General features: G+C 40.6%; 1 protein-coding gene across 2 annotated transcripts; it reads right to left on the bottom strand.

The window, feature by feature from the left end:
* Nucleotides 1-808: 808 nt before the first annotated feature.
* LOC121551243 (cytochrome P450 2K1-like) lies at nt 809-8,457 on the bottom strand. Of its 2 annotated transcripts, none has more exons than XM_041863807.1 (9): nt 7,977-8,457; nt 7,020-7,182; nt 5,144-5,293; nt 4,793-4,953; nt 2,555-2,734; nt 2,049-2,190; nt 1,650-1,834; nt 1,354-1,495; nt 809-1,161 (listed from the first exon to the last, which is right to left on the bottom strand). In XM_041863807.1, the coding sequence occupies exons 1-9, from the start codon at nt 8,178-8,180 to the stop codon at nt 974-976; spliced, it is 1,515 nt and encodes a 504-aa protein (XP_041719741.1). In that variant the 5' UTR covers nt 8,181-8,457; the 3' UTR covers nt 809-973. The 2 variants fall into 2 exon arrangements, with proteins under 2 accessions (XP_041719741.1, XP_041719742.1); XM_041863808.1 differs by having other exon boundaries at nt 2,555-2,695.
* Between the last annotated feature and the right edge of the window lie 13,791 nt (nt 8,458-22,248).

Here is a 22,248-nt window from a genome sequence, read left to right as displayed (position 1 = left end):
TCTGATATTTTTTTATAACCCAACCCTGATCTGTACTTCTCCACAACTTTGTCCCTGACCTGTTTGGGGAGCTCCTTGGTCTTCATGGTGCTGCTTGCTTGGTGGTGCCCCTTGCTTAGTGGTGTTGCAGACTCTGGGGCCTTTCAGAACAGGTGTATATACAGTGGGGAGAACAAGTATTTGATAGGTCTGTATGGAGGAGTGGGCCAAAATCCCTGCTGCAGTGTGTGCAAACCTGGTCAAGACCTACAGGAAACGTATGATCTCTGTAATTGCAAACAAAGGTTTCTGTACCAAATATTAAGTTCTGCTTTTCTGATGTATCAAATACTTATGTCATGCAATAAAATGCAAATGAATTACTTAAAAATCATGCAATGTGATTTTCTGGATTTTTGTTTTAGATTCCGTCTCTCACAGTTGAAGTGTACCTATGATAAAAATTACAGACCTCTACATGCTTTGTAAGTAGGAGAACCTGCAAAATCGGCAGTGTATGAAATACTTGTTCTTCCCACTGTATACTGAGATCATGTGACAGATCATGTGACACATAGATTGCACACAGGTGGACTTTATTTAACTAATTATGTGACTTCTGAAGGTAATTGGTTGCACCAGATCTTATTTAGGGGCTTCATAGCAAAGGGAGTGAATACATATGCATGCACCACTTTTCCGTTATTTATTTTTTAGATTTTTTTAAAAACAAGTAATTGTTTTCATTTCACTTCACCAATTTGGACTATTTTGTGTGTGTCCATTACATGAAATCCATATAAAAATCCATTTAAATTACAGGTTGTAATGCAACAAAATAGGAAAAACGCCAAGGGGGATGAATACTTTTGCAAGGCACTGTATGTGTGAAACAGGAGAAATATAAGCCCTCACCAAATTATTATTTTGTATGAACTATTTAGTATCTGGCTGGGAGAGTCTATTAGTAACGTACGTTGAGCCCAGACTCATCTCAGATGCGGCTGACAGCACACAGCTGGTGAGGTGAAGGATTGAGGGTGAACCCCACGGATGGTGTGAGGTCCAGATCATCCTCTGTTACTCCAGGAGGAGGAGAGAAACTAAAGTGCTGCAGGAGGGAGGTGAAGAAGAGGAAGAGCTCCATCCTGGCCAGACCCTCCCCCAGACACACCCTACGACCTGTGAGAGAGACCAAAGATATAGAAAATAGCATGAAGTCTGTCCAAAAGGCTACCACAATTTCTCTACTTCTTGCAATGAAATAATTTGCTAAATGATTTACATTTTAGTCATTTAGCAGACACTCTTATCCAGTGTGACTTACAGTTAGTGAGTGCATACATTTTCATACAAATTATGAAGTTCATATACCTGCAGAGAAGGCCATGAAGGCGTCCTTCCTGACAAATCCTCCCTGCTCATCCAGAAAGTGGGCGGGGTTAAACGTTTGGGGGCTCTCCCATTCGCTATCGTCCTGTAGGACAGAGGTCAGTAGAGGAATCACAGATGTCCCCTGCAGTGAGAGTGAAGCGTAGGACACTGTTATATTCAGAGTAAAAGTGATTAAACTTGTTTCATAAATGAAGTGCACACTCCGAACGAGTGGATTACAATAATTTCAGCCTTATTTTATTTATTTTATTAGACAGCCATGTACAGTATCTGACCTTCTTGATGAAATATCCCTGGAAGGTAACGTCTCGGCTGGTGGTGTGAGGGATGGCCATGGGTGCAATATTGGCCAGTCTCTGGATCTCATGGATCACTGCATCAGTGTAGGGCAGGTTCTTCCTGTCCTTTACCAAGGGCTGACGACTTCCTATGACCCTGTTGATCTCATCCTGGACCCGGTCTGAGAAAGAAAGGAGGGAGGGTTTGGAGTTACTGCAGTGAAACTTATAAACCTGGGTTAATGTTTGACCTTTATTAACCCAGCCATCCAAATCTAGTTTCATAACCTCTGCTTCAAGTTGTCCCTTTGCCAATGTTTACAACTTGTAACACCATGAGTGCCTCAGTGTTTTGTCTCAGTGAATGTGTGCGTTTGTGTTTATATAAATCCTTACCCTGTATGTGAGTGTACTTGGCCATTAGCAGCAGACCCCAGCGCAGGGTTGTCCCGGTGGTGTCGGTACCAGCACCAAACAAGTTTGTAACACTAATTACCAGGTTGTTGTCATGGTAGAGAGAATCCATATTGCCAGATTCCTAACAGAAACAGACCCTCAGATGACATATTATTATGCACAACAGTTGCTTAAGGAGCTGTTGTACGTTATTCACAGATAATCAACACATTCTATTAAAGCAGCTTGAGGAACTGTGTGAGTTTACATGTGATTCTGATGATAAGGAGAAAACTCTAGTTCTATCCCCCCTCATCTGGCATTCAGTCATATGCATACATGTTAGTGCTGGACAATTCAAGTTAGTTGTGTTCTGCTGCAGTATCCAAGTGCACCACAGGGTGTCATAGAAATGTATAATATTCTGTATAGTTCTACTGAGAAATATCGATGCAACACTTAGTTATGTATGAGTGAGATGCAGATTCTGCATTAACTCTTCATACCTCCAGGGTCTGCTTTCGGACAAGGAACGAGTCCACAAAGCCTCTACACATCTGAGGGTTCAGAGTCTCCTTCAGGCCCCTCACCAGCTTTCCCACCTCCATCTTCATATCGACAACAATTTCCTTCAGACTCGTCAGGTTCTTTATCCATGGACCCAACCAGGGAAACATGTTATACATCTATACAGAGATACAGGTAGAATAGGCATAACATTATATTTTAATATCTGCTTGAATAAATTACTTATAACAGTATTACATAACATATTATACACACCAGATAACTATAATTATATTATTAAATATATACATATAAATTAAATTACATATACATTTTATAAATAAACTACATTAAATACATACACTACCAGTCAAAAGTTTGGACACATTCTCATTCAAGGGTTTTTCTTATTTTTTTTACATTGTAGAATAATAGTGAAGACATCAAAACTATAAAATAACACATATGGAATCATGTAGTAACCAAAAAAGTGTTAAACATATCAAAATATATTTTATATTTGAGATTCTTCAAATATACCCTTTGCCTTGATGACAGCTTTGCACACTCTTGGCATTCTCCCAAACAGCTTCATGAGGTAGTCACCTGGAATGCATTTCAATTAACAGGTGTGCCTTGTCAAAAGTTAATTTGTGGAATTTCCTTCCTTCTTAATGCGTTTCAGCCAATCAGTTGTGTTGTGACAAGGTAGGGGGGGGGGTCTACAGAAGATAGCCCTATTTGGTAAAAGACCAAGTCCATATTATGGCAAGAACAGCTCAAATAAGCAAAGAGAAACGACAGTCCATCATTACTTTAAGACATGAAGGTCAGACAATACGGAACATTTCAAGAACTTTCAAAGTTTCTTCCAGTGCAGTCACAAAAACCATCAAGCGCTATGATGAAACTGGCTCTCATGAGGACCGCCACAGGAATGGAAGACCCAGAGTTACCTCTGCTGCAGAGGATAAGTTCATTAGAGTTACCAGACTCAGAAATTGCAGCCCAAAGAAATGCTTCACAGAGTTCAAGTCACAGACTCAACATCAACTGTTCAGAGGGGACTGTGTGAATCAGGCCTTCATGGTCGAATTGCTGCAAAGAAACCACTACTTAAGGACACCAATAAGAAGAAGAGACCTGCTTGGGCCAAGAAACACGAGCAATGGACATTAGACCGGTGGAAATGTGTCCTTTGGTCTGGAGTCCAAATTGGAGATTTTTGGTTCCAACCGCCGTGTCTTTGTGAGACGCGGTGTGGGTGAACGGATGATCTCCGCATGTGTAGTTCCCACCGTAAAGCATGGAGGAGGAGGTGTTATGGTGTGGGGGTGTTTTGCTGGTGACACTGTCTGTGATTTATTTAGAATTCAAGGCACACTTAACCAGCATGGCTCCCACAGCATTCTGCAACGATATGCCATTCCATCTGGTTTGGGCTTAGTGGGACTATCATTTGTTTTAGGATGATGCTGCCAACACAATAATTAAAAATAGAGAGGGTTTCACTCTGTGTTGTAATGCATTGGATTTGACCCAACCCTGTAGTTTTTAATTTAGGCCAAAAAGTTAATTGATTTGACGTGTTGTCTTGCAGTGTTATTTAAAAGCCTTGTTGCAAACAGAATGGATGATTTGGAGTGGATTTTCTTAACACAGGCTTCTTTCTTTTCACAGGCCAGTAATATGGAATGAATGCAATGTTGTTATCCCTTTGTGTTTTAAAGTATTGTGGTGGCAGCATCATGTTATGTGTCTGGAGAGTTTGTTAGGATCAAAGGAAATACCTCAGTCTTCTGAAAACCTAACCCTGGGATAAGGTTCTATTTTTCTGAGGGACAATTACACACATTTTTATGTAAATGACACACCAAAATGGCTTTCCAAGAGATGTCGAGTGTTCCTGAGTGGTGTAGCCTGTCCTGACTTAAATCTGCTTTTAAAAAATCAGAGACAAAGTTTAAATATCGCTGTCCATCAATGATCCCCAACCAAATGTACTGATATTGAGCAATTTTGACAGAAATGATGGCTATATGTTGCTCAAAGAGTCTTGCAAAGTTGATAGAATCTTAATGAAAACGATTCACAGCTGTAATGGCTGCCACCAAGTATTCCCTCAGGGGAGTGGAGACTTATCCAATTATGATATTTCAGTTTAAAAACACTGAAACAGACATGATTTATTGAGAAAAGGGAGTCAAAACAGAGTACCCTGAATAAGCAGACTGTACCTGAATTGATGCGGTGCCTAGAAGGCGTATGCTCTTATTGGCCCTATCTGCCATGCCTGTGAATAGGGGGTCAGTGTATTCAAACCTGCTGCCATAGACAATGGCCGAGATTATGTTGGAGACAGCATAAATCACAGGCTGGGTGGTGTCAAATGCCTGACCTGTGATAGACAAAACATTGAAATCAATTGCAAAACAAGCTTTCCAGAACCCACACGATCACTAAACAAGCCAATTAGCTATTTAGTAATAATATGATTTAAATAGCCAGATTTTTTACCTAGAAATCACCTAGAAATACATCATGCTACTTCTACTACTACAGTGTAGAGATACCTATATTGCTCTTACCGTCATGTTTTTCAAACACTTCAATCAGATAAGGAATTTCCTCTAAGATTTTGTCTTCACTCCCTTTGTTGCCCATCCCAAAGTCTCTAAGGTTCGTCAGGGCAAAGCGCCTCATCTCTTTCCATGAGTCTCCATTGGCAAACAGAATCCCTGTAAAGAAGGTAGTTCGTTTCCATGACAATTCAAAGTGTAATAATATAATAATAATATATACAGTAATAAAATATATGCCATTTACTATAATATGCCATTTAATAATTAAAATGTACCAAGAAAATTCATAATTTTCAAATGATCCCTGCAACCTTTCTGGTAATGATAATCTAACCAGTTAAGTCATCATAGACATGTATATTATTCACAGAGGATTAGAATAAGACCATTTGTTGGAATTGTGGAACCAGGCAGATCGCTGCGTTCACCATTCTATTTCACCTCAAGTATCTTTCTGACATTCCTCCTCATTGAAACTGTTTGAGCCTACAGTCAAATGTGACAAATCTGTGGTATTATTCAAAACTAACTTGTTAGCAATTGGATCACTTTCAACCAATCAGAGGACGGCCTGATTGGACCAGACATTTTCTGGCTTATTCCAAACACCCTATTGGTCCAAACTGATACATTAGTAAACAAAATGGTGAACGGAGCAATCAGGCTAGTTCCACCAGGCTAGAAAAATACTTTTAATAGCTTGTAATGCATTTCATATCCAAATCCTCTCAAACTGTCAGAAATATATTGTGTAGCTCAATAGAGTTGCTTTAAAGTAACTGTCCAGTGAAAATCTCACTTTAATGTTTTAGTTTTTTTTGTGGTACTTTTACCCCTTTTTATGATATCCAATTGGTAGTTACCGTCTTGTCCCATCGCTGCAACTCCCGTACGGACTCAGGAGAGGCGAAGGTCGAGAGCCATGCGTCCTCCGAAACACGACCCTGCTTTTTGACACACTGTACGCTTAACCCGGAAGCCAGCCGCACCAATGTGTCGGAGGAAACAACTGGCGACCGGAGTCAGCATGCATGCGCCCGGCCCGCCACAGGAGTCGCTAGAGCGCGATGGGACAAGGAAATCCCGGCCGGCCAAACCCTCCCTAACCCGGACGATGCTGGGCCAATTGTGCGCCGCCTCATGGCTCTCCTGGATACGGCCGGCTGTGACACAGCCCAGGATTGAACCCGGGTCTGTAGTGACGCCTCAAGCACTGCAATGCAGTGCCTTAGACCGCTGCGCCACTCGGGAGGCCGAAAATCTCACTTTTAAAAGTTCATAATTTGTTAACTCATACCCACAATATTGTTGAGATCTTACAGTATACTCGTATTTTTCGCCAAAGTATAAATTGGACAACAAACACGTCAAATACCCCTTTTCAAACAGACCGTTTAAAAAATGCTTGCTATTTCCTCATAGAGGATGATGTCATCCTCCTGAGGAGAAAGAACTGGCCAATCAGTGGTCTACTCACATGAATATTTTTTATGACCGGTACATGCTCACACCATTCTCTTGTTGGGGCATTCCAACACAGAAAATCTGCTTTTTAACATGATTTACCATTTTTTGGAAGTAAAACTATTTCACTCATATTGTAATTAATTATAGGTCATATTTCATAGAAATCTGGAAACACTGGACAATTACTTTAAGATGATTTGGACATGAAAGGCAAAACATGCTAATATGGATGACATTGATTTGTATTGGATTTTGGACAAGTTAGTATTTGGAGACAGTGGCCAGGTAAACAAAACCAAAGCATGGATTGTTGTCTTAGATTGTTCATAGACTGCTTACATGGTAAGGAAACCAATTAGACATGTTGTAATTTGAGTGAACTATCCCTTTAAGAATAAGAGTAAAATATCATTACCATGTCCTTGGTTGAAATCATAGAAAACAGGAGTGATATCCCTGTCCCCAAAGTCCTCTGCCTGGTTGACCAGTGCCTGCTTGACCGTCTTGTATCCAGCCAGAACAACCACTTTCTTGGGTCCAAAGTGAACCGTGAAGATGGAGCCATATTTCTTGGAAAGCTGGACAGATAAAGCATACATAAAGTATACCATAGACTCAGTTATGTCTCGTAATGATATATGAATAAGCACAAAACTGGACATCACATACAGCTTGTTAAACATGTTTCAGTCAAGAAACAGCCTGAAGACAGTGGTTTACAGTTACAGTTGAGGGCAGACCTGTGTTCAAATACTATTCACTTACATAAACATTTCAAAATAAGTATTTAGACAAAGTTTCTTATTGGAAATACATTTGGAAAGTATTGGGATGTATGTACAACTACTTTATTTTATTTATTTATTTATTTTTCTATTTGAAGTAGTTGTTTTCAGCTGTGTATTAGAAAACACTCACACAAAAAACACAGAAAAGAGTCAAAAACAAATACTTAAAATACTCTATGTATTTAAACCCAGGATTGTTTTGTTAACAAGATCCCAGGACATACAGTATACACTACAAAATAGAACATTAAACAAATGTATGTAGTTCTGTCCTTGATCTGTTCTTATCTATTACTGTTCTGTATTATGTCATGTTTCATGTTCTGTGTGGATCCCAGGAAGAGTAGTTGCGGCTTTTGCAACAGCTAATGGGGATCCTAATAAAATCCCAAATACCAAACATTTGCCAGCTAAAAGCATGTACAATGTGCCGGACTGAGTTCATTATATCAGTTTGCTTACTGAACTTTTCAAACCTGGTGAAATAGCAAGAAAACGATATAAATCAGATAAAACAATCTTACAGATTATATGAACAACCTCAACATGATTTTCTCTGAAAGCAAAGCAGCACTTCATCTTACCTCGCAGAGAGTGAGGTAGGGCCTCTTGAGATCCAGCTGGAGCATGTTGCCAAGCAGGGGCAGCGGCCTGGGTCCTGGAGGCTCTTTCCCCTGTTCCTCAGAGCTGGAACCAGAGGCACGGAGGTAGAGGACAAGGAGAAACAGCACAGCCCCCAGCAATGTCACCGTGCTTGATGTCTGGAGAAGACCTTCTATAAGAGACATCTTCAAACTGAGCTCTTACACTGGGCTAAAAAGACACGACACACTATGCTCATTTATGTAACAAGTGTTTGTGCTCAGAGAATTTCCACGACATCATTACGCCGATTCTGTTGCAAAATGTTTCGTCAGTTGCAAAAATAAATGTTTTGCAACGAAAACGAAAGTTTATATTGGACAAATTCAGCTAGGTCCCTCCTCGTTTCTTTCCGTTTGCTCTGTTTGCTTCTGTTTTGTTCTTAAACGGTAAACGTTTCTGTTGCAAGACGTAATGAGTACATCCCAGATGCCCAAGGAATGCGTAACCTCCCCAGCCCCGCCCTATTGGGGCAAGATCATTGTGCAACTCAGATGAGTTTTTTTTATGGGGGCCAATGAGATTGTCGAATTTTGTTAAGATAAAAATGTTTTGCTATTTGATAAGATAGGCTTATTTGATCAGAATCAGAATCACCTTTATTCAGCAAGTACATTTGCACATACTCAGAATTTTACTTGGTGATTTTAGTGATGATAGATAACATTTAGAGACAGACTACAGACAGAGGAGTTTAAACAAAGTTGACATACATTATATATAACTAGGTAGAGTGAGAATAGAGTTATAAAAGGATGAGCAGTGGATATACAAATATACAGTGGGCATACAGTTTATATATAGTTGATCAAGTAGAAGTTTGGCAATGCTTGGGTTGCTATGAGTTTACTGATACAAGTGTGATACACGTGACATACCTGGAACTTTGAGAAAAAAACACATTATATCAGAGTTGTCCCTGTTGAAATTCGAGACATCTATGCATATTCAATGAGGCTAGCGTCTCAACCATTTGAATACAGGCGGTTGACGTCAACACCCCTCATTGAATATTCAGAAAAGTATTCAAATAACGAGATGTATCCACCGATCCAAACAGAGGAATAGGGGAAAGAGCCTCCAGGACCCAGGCCGCTGCCCCTGCTTGGTAACATACTCCAGCTGTGGACAACGAATCCCATTGTTAGGGCGGAGACACAAGCATCTCCTCATTATATCCAGTATCTCTGGTTGCAGACCGACTAGGTAAGGCCCCTGTACAGTTGGCCCTCCCTTGCATGCTGCCTGCCTCACCTGGGACAACTAGACATCCCTGTTTTTCTACAGTCAAAAGACTACAATTGCCCCAAGACTGTTGACAATTAAAGGAAGTTTGAGCTGAATTTCTTTAGTCCAACAATGAACATCCTATTTGGGTGTACAGTCAGTCACTCGTTTTTATTTTATTTTTTTAATCCCCATTGCGTGATTGCACTTCTTGCCCATTACTCAAACATGTAGACTTACATATGTCAACTTAATTGTTATATTATTGATTCCAAATTATAATAATAATAATAATAATCCTTCCAGAATTTTGCTGGGATTTTTATTATTTTTTGCTGGGAAGAATGCTTGATTTTGTTGCTGGAATTCTGACATTTTGCATAATATGCAGGGTATTGTTGATTTTGCTAAAATAATTTGCATTCGCAGAATAACGGAATCCTGGAGGGACTGCATAGACTGCGGGATGTTATACTCTGAGAGTATACCTGAAATCACGGTTCATCCACAACTGCTTGATACCATGAGCAAGTATGAACATGACTGCAAAAACAGGTTACAGATACAGCCATAAACAAACTTGCATATGTACAAATATGATAAAACTCAGAAATACGTTGATGCTCTGCCTCATGGCCCATCTGTCCCCTGACATCCATGGAATGTCTATGTTAGTTTTGTTATAGACTAGAGGGCTGGGAGCGTATATTTCCCTCATAGCCTAGCAGTGAGACATTTTGTTAAAGGCAGATGTCAGAGGTGATGTGGCTGTAGGGCAGGGCAAACCCATGTGTCTTCAAATAAAAATCCTATATAGGTAGTCATAACTTAATATATACACAGTCATACTTTTTTTTCACAACCACAATCTCACAAATACTTATCTGATTAGCTGTGTAAAGAAAGCATTTATCTCATTCACCTATAGATTTGCGCGTACACCTTTAGGTTCCTAACCTAAATAATCTATAGTCACTCAATAGCCAGAGATGTGGATCTGATTACAAATTAAATCCAGGGCAAGCGTTATGGGCGGGCCTTAGGGGGCCTGGCCCATCGCACCGTACCTCCTTGCCCGTTCAAATAAAATATAGATCATTTATTTTACTGAGACGCTCGCCAACAAAAAGACGCATTGATCTCAGTTAAAGCATCCGAGCGAGCGAAATAGCGCCCCTCTTGTCGCAGTATGTGTAGACAATGTACCTGATACTGTCTGGACCAAAAGAGTATGGCATGTGCGTCTCTCTCTAGAATGCATATGTAGGAAAGTGCCCATTTAGCGATGTCTTATTTCTGATTGTCTTAACTCACCAACATACACCACTCATTTTTCTTCGCCTCACACAAGTCAACTAATTCTGTTTTTTTACATCCATTGCGAATGATAGTTTCTCAGTATTTGAAAAATATTTCCAACACTCCCGGCCTCGATAATCATCAAGCCTTGGTTCTACATGTTATTCCATGGGGGCAGAGAGAAAATGTTGCAATTTTAAAGCTAATTCCCTCAAATGCTACACATTTTGCCATGGGAGAGCCTTGCGTGCCCGGTCAGTAATTCGGCCATGATACTTACCTAGCAATCTATAAAATGTTAGCAGACATGGGCTAATTGAGTGCCTGTCAGTGACTGACATAACAATACACGTTGTGTATTCTACAAAAAAGTGTATTCTGCTTGGTAGTACATTAACAAGGTGGCTCAGTTGGTAGAGCATGGCGCTTGCAACGCCAGAGTTGTGGGTTTCTTTCCCACAGGGGACCAGTATGAAAAAGTTTAAAAGAATGTATGCACACTACTGTATTTCGCTCTGGATAAGAGCGTCTGCTAAATGATGTAAAAACAACTTAAATGCTACAATTATACAACAGATTTTCACAATGTAAAAATGTATTAAACAGAATAGATTTGTTTTTTGTTATCACATCAGCAACAACAAAATCTTTCAGAAAAGTGAATATGCTTGTTCTCAGTATAGAATAACTTCAATACAGATTGTATTACAACTTTCGTGTTTTGTCTGAATGATTGTTCAGTAGTAAATAGGAAATTCAGCAGTGTGGTAAAGGCCCTGAAAAAAACATAAACTAGATAGTTTTATTATGTTTGTGCGAACATTGAAATTTACTAGTGATGGGGACAGATATGGAAAATCTGTAGCTTGGTGTGTTTGGACCATGATAGTTCGTTGGTGATGTGGACACCAAGGAACTTGAAGCTCTCAACCTGTTCCACTACAGCCCCGTCGATGAGAATGGGGGTGTGCTCAGTCCTCTTTTTTTTCCTGTAGTCCACAATCATCTCCTTTGTCTTGGTCACGTTGAGGGAGAGGTTGTTATCCTGGCACCATACGGCCAGGTCTCTGACCTCTTCCCTATAGGCTGTCTCATCGTTGTCGGTGATCAGGCCTACCACTGTTGTGTCGTTGGCAAACTTAATGATGGTGTTGGAGTCGTGCCTGGCCATGCAGTCATGGGTGAACAGGGAGTACAGGAGGGGACTGAGCACGCACCTCTGATGGGCCCCCGTGTTGAGGATCAGTGTGCCAGATGTGTTGTTACCTACCCTTACCACCTGGGGGCGGCCCGTCAGGAAGTCCAGGATCCAGTTGCAGAGGGAGGTGTTTAGTCCCAGGATCCTTAGCTTAGTGATGAGCTTTGAGGCCACTATGGTGTTGAATGCTGAGCTGTAGTCAATGAATAGCATTCTCACGTAGGTGTTCCTCTTGTCCAGGTGGGAAAGGGCAGTGTGGAGTGCAATAGAGATTGCATCATCTGTGGATCTGTTGGGGTGGTATGCAAATTGGAGTGGGTCTAGGGTTTCTGGGATAATGGTGTTGATGTGAGCCATGACCAGCCTTTCAAAGCACTTCATGGCTACAGTCGTCAGTGCTATGGGTCGGTAGTCATTTAGGCATGTTATCTTAGTGTCCTTGGGCACGGGGACTATGGTTGTCTGCTTGAAACATGTTGGTATTACAGACTTAGTCAGGGACATGTTGAAAATGTCAGTGAAGACACTTGCCAGTTGGTCAGCACATGCTCAGAGTACACGTCCTGGTAATCCGTCTGGCCCTGCGGCCTTGTGAATGTTGACCTGCTTAAATGTCTTACTCACATCGGCTACGGAGAGCGTGATCACATAGTCATCCGGAACAGCTGGTGCTCTCATGCATGCTTCAGTGTTGCTTGCCTCGAAGCGAGCATAGAAGTGGTTTAGCTCGTCTGGAAGTCTTGTGTCACTGGCAGCTCGCGGCTGTGCTTCCCTTTGTAGTCTGTAATAGTTTTCAAGCCCTGCCACATCTGACGAGCGTCAGAGCCGGTGTAGTACGATTCAATCTTAGTCCTGTATTGACTCTTAGCCTGTTTGATGGTTCGTCGGAGGGCATAGCGGGATTTCTTATAAGCGTCCGGGTTAGAGTCCCGATCCTTGAAAGCGGCAGCTCTACCCTTTAGCTCAGTGCGGATGTTTCCTGTAATCCATGGCTTCTGGTTGGGGTATGTACGTACGGTCACTGTGGGGACGACATCATCGATGCACTTATTGATGAAGCCAGTGACTGATGTGGTGTACTCCTCAATGCTATCTGAAGAATCCCGGAACATGTTCCAGTCTGTGCTAGCAAAACAGTCCTGTAGCTTAGCATCTGCGTCATCTGACCACTTTTTTATTAACCGAGTCACTGGTGCTTCCTGCTTTAGTTTTCGCTTTTAAGCAGGAATCAGGAGGATAGAGTTATGGTCAGATTTGCGAATTGGAGGGCGAGGGAGAGCTTTGTATGCGTCTCTCTGTGTGGAGTAAAGGTGGTCTAGAGTTTTTTTTCCTCTGGTTGCACATTTAACATGCTGGTAGAAATGAGGTAGAACGGATTTAAGTTTCCCTGCATTAAAGTCCCCGGCTACTAGGAGCGCTGCCTATGGATGAGTGTTTTCCTGTTGACTTATGGCCTTGTACAGCTCATTGAGTGCAATCTTAATGCCAGCATTGGTTTGTGGTGGTAAATAGACAGCTATGAAAAATATAGATGAAAACTCTCTTTGTAAATAGTGTGGTCTACAGCTTATCATAAGATACTCTACCTCACGCGAGCAAAACCTTGAGACTTCCTTAGTATTTGATTTTGTGCACCAGCTGTAGTTTAAACAGCTCGGTGCATTCAGCATGTCAATACTTTTTACAAAAACAAGTAGGGATGAAGTCAATCTCTCCTCCACTTGTTAGCTCTCCGTGTACATTAAAGGGCCAGCCGTGCTGTCCTGTTCTAAGCCAATTGTAAGTCCTCTTTGTGGCATCTGACCACACGACTGGACAGTAGTTCAGGTGCGACAAAACTAGGGCCTGTAGGACCTGCCTTGTTGATAGTGTTGTTAAGAAGGCAGAGCAGCACTTTATTAAGGACAGACTCCTCCCCATCTTACACTGAACAAAAATATAAACGCAACATCCAACAATTTCTAAGATTTTACTGAATAACAGTTCACATAAGGAAATCAGTCAATTAAAATAAATACATTAGGCCCTAATCTATGGATTTCACATGACTGGGAATACAGATATGCATCTGTTGGTCACAGATACCTTTAAAAAAAAGTAGAGGTGTGGATCAGAAAACCAGTCAGTATCTGGTGTGATCACCATTTGCCTCATGCAGCACAACACAGCTCTTTTCCATAGAGTTGATCAGGCTGTTGATTATGGCCTGTGGAATGTTGTCCCACTCCTCTTCAATGGCTGTGCAAAGTTGCTGGATATTGGCGGGATCTGGATCACGCTGTCATACACGTCGATCCAGAGCATCCCAAATATGCTCAATGGGTGACATGTCTGGTGAGCATGAAGGCCATGGAAGAGCTGGGACATTTTCAGCATCCAGGAATTGTGTACAGATCCTTGTGACATGGGGCCGTGCATTATCATGCTGAAACATGAGGTGATGCCGGCGGATGAATGGCACGACAATGTACCTCAGGATCTCGTCACGTTATCTCTGTGCAGTAAAATTGCCATCGATCAAATGCAATTGTGTTCGTTGTCCGTAGCTTATGCCTGCCCATACCATAACCCCACCGCCACCATGGGGCACTCTGTTCACAACGTTAACATCAGCAAACCACTCGCCCACACTATGCCATACTGTCTGCCATCTGCCCAATACAGTTGAAATCAGGATTCATCCATGAAGAGCACACTTCTCCAGAGTGCCAGTGGCCATCGAATGTGAGCATTTGCCCACTGAAGTCGGTTCCAACGCCGAACTGCAGTCAGGTCAAAACCCTGGTGAGGACGACGAGCACGCGGATGAGCTTCCATGAGACGGTTTCTGACAGTTTGTGCAGAAATTCTTCACTTGTGCAAACCCACAGTTTCATCAGCTGTCCAGTGGCTGGTCTCAGACCATCTCGCAGGTGAAGAAGCCGGATGTGGAGGTCCTGGGCTGGAGTGGTTACACATGGTCTGCCGTTGTGAGGCCGATTGGACATACTGCCAAATTCTCTAAAACGACATTGGAGGTGGCTGATGGGAGAGAACTGAACATTAAATTATCTGGCAACAGCTCTGGTGGACATTCCTGCAGTCAGCATGCCAATTGCATGCTCCCTCAAAACTTGAGACATCTATGGCAGTGTGTTGTGTGACAGAACTGTACATTTTAGAGTGGCCTTTTATAGGGTGGTCCTCTATAGCTCAATTGGTACAGCACGGCGCTTGTAACGCCAGGGTAGTGGGTTCGATCCCCGGGACCACCCATACGTAAAAATGTATGCACACATGACTGTAAGTCGCTTTGGATAAAAGTGTCTGCTAAATGGCATATTATTATTATTATTATTATTATTGTCCCTAGCACAAGGTGCACCTGTGTAATGATAATGGTTTTTAATCAGCTTCTTGATATGCCACACCAGTCAGGTGGATGGATTATCTTGGCAAAGGAGAAATGCTCACTAAAAGGGATGTAAACTAATTAGTGAACAGAATTTGAGCGAAATAAGCTTTTTGTGAGTATGGAACATTTCTGGGGTCTTTTATTTCAGCTCATGAAACATTGGACCAACACTTTACATGTTGCGTTTATATTTTTGTTCAGTGTTGCTACTGTTGCATCAACATGTTTTGACCATGACAGTTTACAATCCAATGTTACTCCAAGCAGTTTAGTCACCTCATCTTACTCAATTTCACATTATTCATTATAACATTTAGTTGAGGTTTAGGGTATAGTGAAAGATTTGTCCCAAATACAATGCTTTTAGTTTTTGAAATATTTAACTTATTTCTTGCCACCCATTCTGAAACTGACTGCAGCTCTTTACACCTTAAGGTCGATGTCTGCTCCCCTGTGGAAATCTAATTAGCATTAAAAGAAAATATCCATAGAAATCTGTCAGTTTAAGCTAGAGATATCTGTTTTTATGTCGAAGGTGAAAGGTGACAGAGCTAGAATGGTGTTTGTCAGACCATGAGACAGCCCGACAATGACTCTAGGCCAAACTCTGGGTCTTCCATTCCTGTGGCGGTCCTCATGAGAGCCAGTTTCATCATAGCGCTTGATGGTTTTTGCGACTGCACTTGAAGAAACTTTGAAAGTTCTTGACATGTTCCGTATTGACATACCTTCATGTCTTAAAGTCATGATGGACTGTAATTTCTCTTTGCTTATTTGTGCTGTTCTTGCCATAATATGGACTTGGTATTTTATCAAATAGGGCTATCTTCTGTATACCCCACCTACCTTGTCACAACACAACTGATTGGCTCAAACGCATTAAGATGAATAAAGAAATTCCACAAATTTACTTTTAAGAAGGCACACATGTTAATTGAAATGCATTCCAGGTGACTACTCATGAAGCTGGTTGAGAGAATGCCAAGAGTGTGCAAAGCTGTCATCAAGGCAAAGGGTGGCTAAAATATATTTCGATTTGTTTAACACTTTTTTGGTTACTACATGATTCCATATGTGTTATTTCATAGTTTTGATGTTTTCACTATTATTCTACAATGTAGAAAATAGTAAAAAATAAAGAAAAACCCTTGAATGAGTAGGTGTTCTAAAACTTTTGACCGGTAGTGTACATGTCGGTTGTTTTGCGCTAGGACGCCCACAGGCCTCACAAGACTCGTCTGAAGGTCACCAGTTGAAAAAAAGAAAAAAAGTACAGTGCCTTCAAAAAGTATTCACACCCCTTGACTTTTTCCACATTTTGTTGTGTTACAGCCTGAATTTAAAATGGATTAAATTGAGAGTTTTTGTCACTGGCCTACACACAATACCCCATAATGTCAAAGTGGAATTATGTTTTTAATTTGTTTTTACAAATGAATTAAAAATGAAAAGCTGAAATGTCTTGAGTCAATAAGTATTCAACCCCTTTGTTATGACAAGCTTAAATAAGTAAATGAGTAAAACTTCCTTAACAAGTCACCTAATAAGTTGCATGGACTCTGTGTGCAATAATAGTGTTTAACATGATTTTTGAATGACTACCTCATCTCTGTACCCTAGACATAAAATTATCTGTAAGGTCCCTCAGTCGAGCAGTGAATTTCAAACACAGATTCAACCACAAAGACCAGGGAAGTTTTTCAATGCCTCACAAAAAGGGCACCTATTGGTAGATGGGTAAAAAAAGCAGACATTGAATACCCCTTTGAGCATGGTGAAGTTATTAATTACACTTTGGATGTGTATCAGTACACCCAGTCACTACAAAGATACATGCTTCCTTCCTTCCTAACTCAGTTGCTGGAGAGGAAGGAAACTGCTCGGATTTCACCCTGAGGCCAATGGAGACTTTAAAACAGTTACAGAGTTTGATGGCTGTGATAGGCAAAAACTGAGGATGGATCAACAATATTGTAGTTACTCCACAATACTTACCTAATTAAAAAAGTGAAAATAAGGAAGCCTGTACAGAATAAAAATATTCCAAAACGTGCAACAAGGCACTAAAGTAATACTGCAAAACAATTGACTTTTTGTCCTGAATACAAAGTGTCATGTTTGGGGCAAATCCAATACAACACATTACTGAGTACCACTCTCCATATTTTCAAGCATAGTGGTGGCTGTATCATCTTATGGGTATGCTTTTAATCGTTAAGGACTGGGGAGTATTTCAGGATAAATAATAAACGGAATGGAGCTAAGCACAGGCAAAATCCTAGAGGAAAACCTGGTTCAGTCTGCTTTGCACTAGACACTGGGAGATGAATTCCCCTTTCAGCAGAACAATAACCTAGTTGCTTACCAAGAAGACGGTGAATGTTCCTAAGTGGCCGAGTTACAGTTTTGACTTAAATCTACTTGAAAATCTATGGCAAGACCTGAAAATGGTTGTCTAGCAATGATCAACAACCAATTTGACAGAGTTGAAGAATTTTTTTAATAATAATGTGCTAATGTTGCACAATACAGGTGTGGAAAGCCCTTAGAGATTTACCCAGAAAGACTGAAAGCTGTAATCGCTGCCAAAGGTGCTTCTACAAAGTATTGACCCAGGGGTGTGAATAGTTATGTACATTAGATATTTTAGTATTTAATTTTCAATACATTTGAAACATTTCTAAAAACATGTTTTTACTTTGTCATTGTGGGTTATTGTGTGTAGATGGGTCAGAATTTTTTTTTTTTTAATCAATTTTGAATTCAGGCTGTAACACAACAAAATGTGGAATAAGTATGAATACTTTCTGAAGGCACTGTTTATCTGGAGACTGTTTAGTGCCAAAAATGTTAAAAAACAAAAACAAAAAAACCCTCATCTGGCCTTTATTATATCTCTCAGATATAGGACAGAACAACCTCCTTTAGGACGGACCCCCGCTTAGACAGGGCTTACACTGCTTAGTGCCAAAAAAGAAGGGGTTAAATACATGTAAAAAAATAAAATTATAATAATAATCCTGATCTTTCTTATATCTCTCAGATATAGGACAGACACTTCAGAACAAACTTCCTTTAGATTTTTTGGGGGGATTATCTGTTGTTCCATGTAGTGAATCTGTTATTCAATGCGTTTGTATGGGTTTATAGCAGTAAAGACCCCCACAACTTTTCATATAATTATTTTGTTCCATATTTTTTTGATACTTCAAGGGGTCTTAAAATTCTAAATCCAATAGCTAAATGATCTTTGGTATGACTTTCTTAAAACAATTCCATATAGCTTAGACCCCCCGGCTTAGGCAGGGCTTAGACTCTTATTGGTTAAGTGCTGTAGTAATTTCACTCGTTTTAGTATCTGACCTGTATAGTGTTGAGTCACCCGCACACATAGACACACTGGCTTTACTCAGGCGTGAATGCTCTGGGAGGCTAAACCTCCTAACCAGTTTGAATATCATCCATCAGCAGACAATTAAGTAAGTTGAGAGCCTTTGAAAAGATCTGTGAGAGAGTTTTGTGCCTACATGAACAGTAATGTAATATATAGTGTAGGTTAACAGCAAGGATAAACCGCTATGATATGCCCTGCTCATATAGATATCAAAAGATAGACCCTTGCAAAGGCTTCTGGGGGTGATCTACTGTACCCCGTGAGTGAAAAGACTGTTCCAAAAAGTAACACACCTCCTCTATACCATTTCTTCTCCAACTTCCCCCTAGCTCTTTTGAGACAAGTTGTCTATTCCCTTGCTGGTTAACAGGGAGCTATGTAGGATTACGAATTGTCAATGATCACAGGCAGGATTTAAGTCCTGCCTCCTGGGTCAGGTTCAACCAGACTTTACATCATATGTTAACTAACCCTGTTTCACAACCCTCAGCAATCACACCTTTTTGACAGAAAGTAACCTACGTTTCGACTGTTGTGTGTTGTTTGCCGAGTTTGGACTTAATCAGCCACCCATAATGGCAGCACATCGGAAGCCCATGATACACCGGCAATTTTTGAGGCAATATTGCAGAGGAGAGAGTTTGGGCCAAAAGTGTATTTCCACACTGGTTAGACCAGGAGGGTAGGCATCTACGTTTAGCCGCAGGATGGTTTTTTCTTGAGCAGATGGTCATTGGGCCTGAACATAATTGTTATCATTTTTACATTGCACACTGACCGCAAGTGAGCCCAAGCAGATATTATATTTGACAATACCATAATAATTTCATACCTTGATTACATTGAGACAGATCATATACAGTTGAAGTCGGAAGTTTACATCCACCTTAGCCAAATACATTTAAACTTAGTTTTTCACAATTCCTGACATTTAATCCTAGTAAAAGTTCCCTGTCTTAGGTCAGTTAGGATCACCACTTTATTTTAAGAATGTGAAATGTCAGAATAATAGTAGAGAGAAGGATTTATTTCAGCTGTTATTTCTTTCATCACATTCCCAGTGGGTCAGAAGTTTACATACACTCAATTAGTATTTGGTAGCATTGCCTTTAAATTGTTTAACTTGGGTCAAACGTTTCGGGTAGCCTTCCACAAGCTTCCCACAATAAGTTGGGTGAATTTTGGCCCATTCCTCCTGACAGAGCTGGTGTAACTGAGTCAGGTTTGTAGGCTTCCTTGCTCACACACGCTTTTTCAGTTCTGCCCACACATTTTCTATAGGATTGAGGTCAGGGCTTATTGATGGCCACTCCAATACCTTGACTTTGTTGTCCTTAAGCCATTTTGCCACAACTTTGGAAGTATGCTTGGGGTCATTGTCCATTTGGAAGACCCATTTGCGACCAAGCTTTAACTTCCTGACTGATGTCTTGAGATGTTGCTTCAATATATCCACATAATTTTCCTTCCTCATGATGCCATCTATTTTGTGAAGTGCACCAGTCCCTCCTGCAGCAAAGCACCCCCACAGCATGATGCTGCCACCCCGTGCTTCACGGTTGGTATAGTGTTCTTCGGCTTGCAAGGTTTTCCTCCAAACATAACTATGGTCATTATGGCCAAGCAGTTCTATATTTGTTTCATCAGACCAGAGGACATTTCTCCAAAAGTGACAAGTGACATCAATAAGAGATCATAGCTTTCACCTGGATTCTATAGCTATTTGATTTTGAATTTTAAGACCGCTTTAGGTATCAAAACATTTTATTACAAGGAATAAGGTTTTGAAGTGTCTGTCCTATATCTAGGAGATATAAGAAAGCTCAGGAAAATGTAGTTTTTTTTTTTACACATATTCAACCCCTTATTTTTGTTGCCACAAAACTACCTCCATACTAACATTCATTTGTATGGGTTACCTTCAGATGAGTTCCGTGGGGCTTCTGGAGGCCATAGAGCAAAACGGAGAACACGTTTTGCCCTCAGAACAGCTTAAATTCGTTGGACCATGGACTCTACAAGGTGTCGAAAGCATTCCACAGGGATGCTGGACCATGTTGACTCCAATGCTTCCCACAGTTGTGTGAAGTTGGCTGGATGTCCTTTGGGTGGTGGACCATTCTTGATACACACGGGAAACCCAGCAGCGTTGCAGTTCTTGACACAAACCGGTGTGCCTGGAACCTACTACCATACACCATTCAAAGGCACTTAAATATTTTGTCTTGCCCATTCACCCTCTGAATGGCACACATACACAACCCATGTCTCAATTGTCTCAAGGCTTGAAAATCCTTATTTAACCTGTCTCCTCCCCTTCATCTACACTGATTGAAGTGCTTGAAGTCAATAAGGGATCATAGCTTTCACCTGGATTCACCTGGTCAGTCTATGTCATGGAAAGATCAGGTGTTCTTAATGTTTTGTATACTCAGTGTATATACACAGTCATACTTTTTTTTCACAACCCCAATCTCACAAATACTTCTCTGATTAGCTGTGTAAAGAACACATGTATCTCATTCACCTATAGATTTGCACGTACACCTTTAGGTTCCTAACCTAAATTATCTATAGTCACTCAATAGCCAGAGATGTGGATCTGATTACAAATGAGATGAAAGCCTGCCATACCTTTCTAGATTTGTCAGTAGCGCCTTGGGTAGTGAACCTCATTTTATAAAGTTTAAGGAGAGATAAGACATACTAACCCATCGAGAGTGGGAGGGTGGGCCAGCAGATTTCCACTGAAATCCTCAAAAATCTTGGGTAGACTTCTGCCTTAGAGTACACGCAATATACAAATAAATATAGGACTATGATGAAAAAGCATACTTTTTTAATATTGTATTTTAATAAACTATCTGTATATGTAGGGCTAAGGTGACTTGTGTTATGCTTCACTCTATTCAAGAAGAGGTTTTCAGACTTTTACAGAGATTGGAAATGTATTCTGTCTTTGGAATGTGTAAATTGACCTTTGTAACCTCAAGCAGCAGAGGGATCATCGGGTTCCTGCCTGACCTGTTCTTTCTCCCACTGTCTGCACTGCAGATAGTTTTACCAGACCATTTACCTGATCATCATTGACTCACACTAAACAAATAAAACGTCAAATGTGGAACACCTTCAAGTGGCTAAAAAGTTATTATATATGATTGGAGATGGAAATATATGTCAATCAGTAATTTATTAACTTTTTCATATGATGTTTATAGAGTTTTCAAAGTATATGGACAACGGAGGGGGATTTCTGAAGATCTTTAGTAACACAATCAAATCCCAAATATGATTAGATTTAACCTCATTTTACCTATATAGCCCTCACCATCCATCTGGTGATGGAATAAAGTTGTGTCAATCTAGTCTATCAGCATAATTGTAAAAAATGGTTTCCCTCATTCCATTTCTCCAGGCATATAAATGCTTTTCGATGTATTACAGTTTTTGGAAAGACCAGAAAACAAATCATATGGAGAGTTTGTCAATGACCTGCAGGTGAGTTCATGTGAGCTTCACAATTATATGATATGCAGACAGACCTGCTGGAGTTGCAATATTTAGCTCCTCCTCTGAGGTTGTACCATCCCTCTTCTCATCCTGCCCCAATAGGGTGGGATGGGGAGGTTATACAAATAGCATCCCTTGGGGAAGTTGTTGTCATGTAAGTCTTTGGAGATCTGTTGTCGTGGCAGTTTGAAG

Source organism: Coregonus clupeaformis, chromosome 35, assembly GCF_020615455.1.
Source record: "Coregonus clupeaformis isolate EN_2021a chromosome 35, ASM2061545v1, whole genome shotgun sequence".
Taxonomy (NCBI): domain Eukaryota; kingdom Metazoa; phylum Chordata; class Actinopteri; order Salmoniformes; family Salmonidae; genus Coregonus; species Coregonus clupeaformis.
The sequence above is the reverse complement of the archived record's forward strand: the minus strand, read 5'-3'. Positions and strand labels throughout refer to the sequence as shown.

Bases quoted from the DNA above. Each gene is read 5' to 3' on its own strand.
- LOC121551243 (XM_041863807.1), bottom strand. From the start codon at position 8,180: ATGTCTCTTATAGAAGGTCTTCTCCAGACATCAAGCACGGTGACATTG. The intron at 5,294-7,019 runs GTAATGATATTT...CCTTCTTTACAG, and splicing joins TGATTTCAACCAAGGACATG to GGATTCTGTTTGCCAATGGA. The intron at 1,496-1,649 runs GTCAGATACTGT...CTCTCACTGCAG, and splicing joins AGGGATATTTCATCAAGAAG to GGGACATCTGTGATTCCTCT.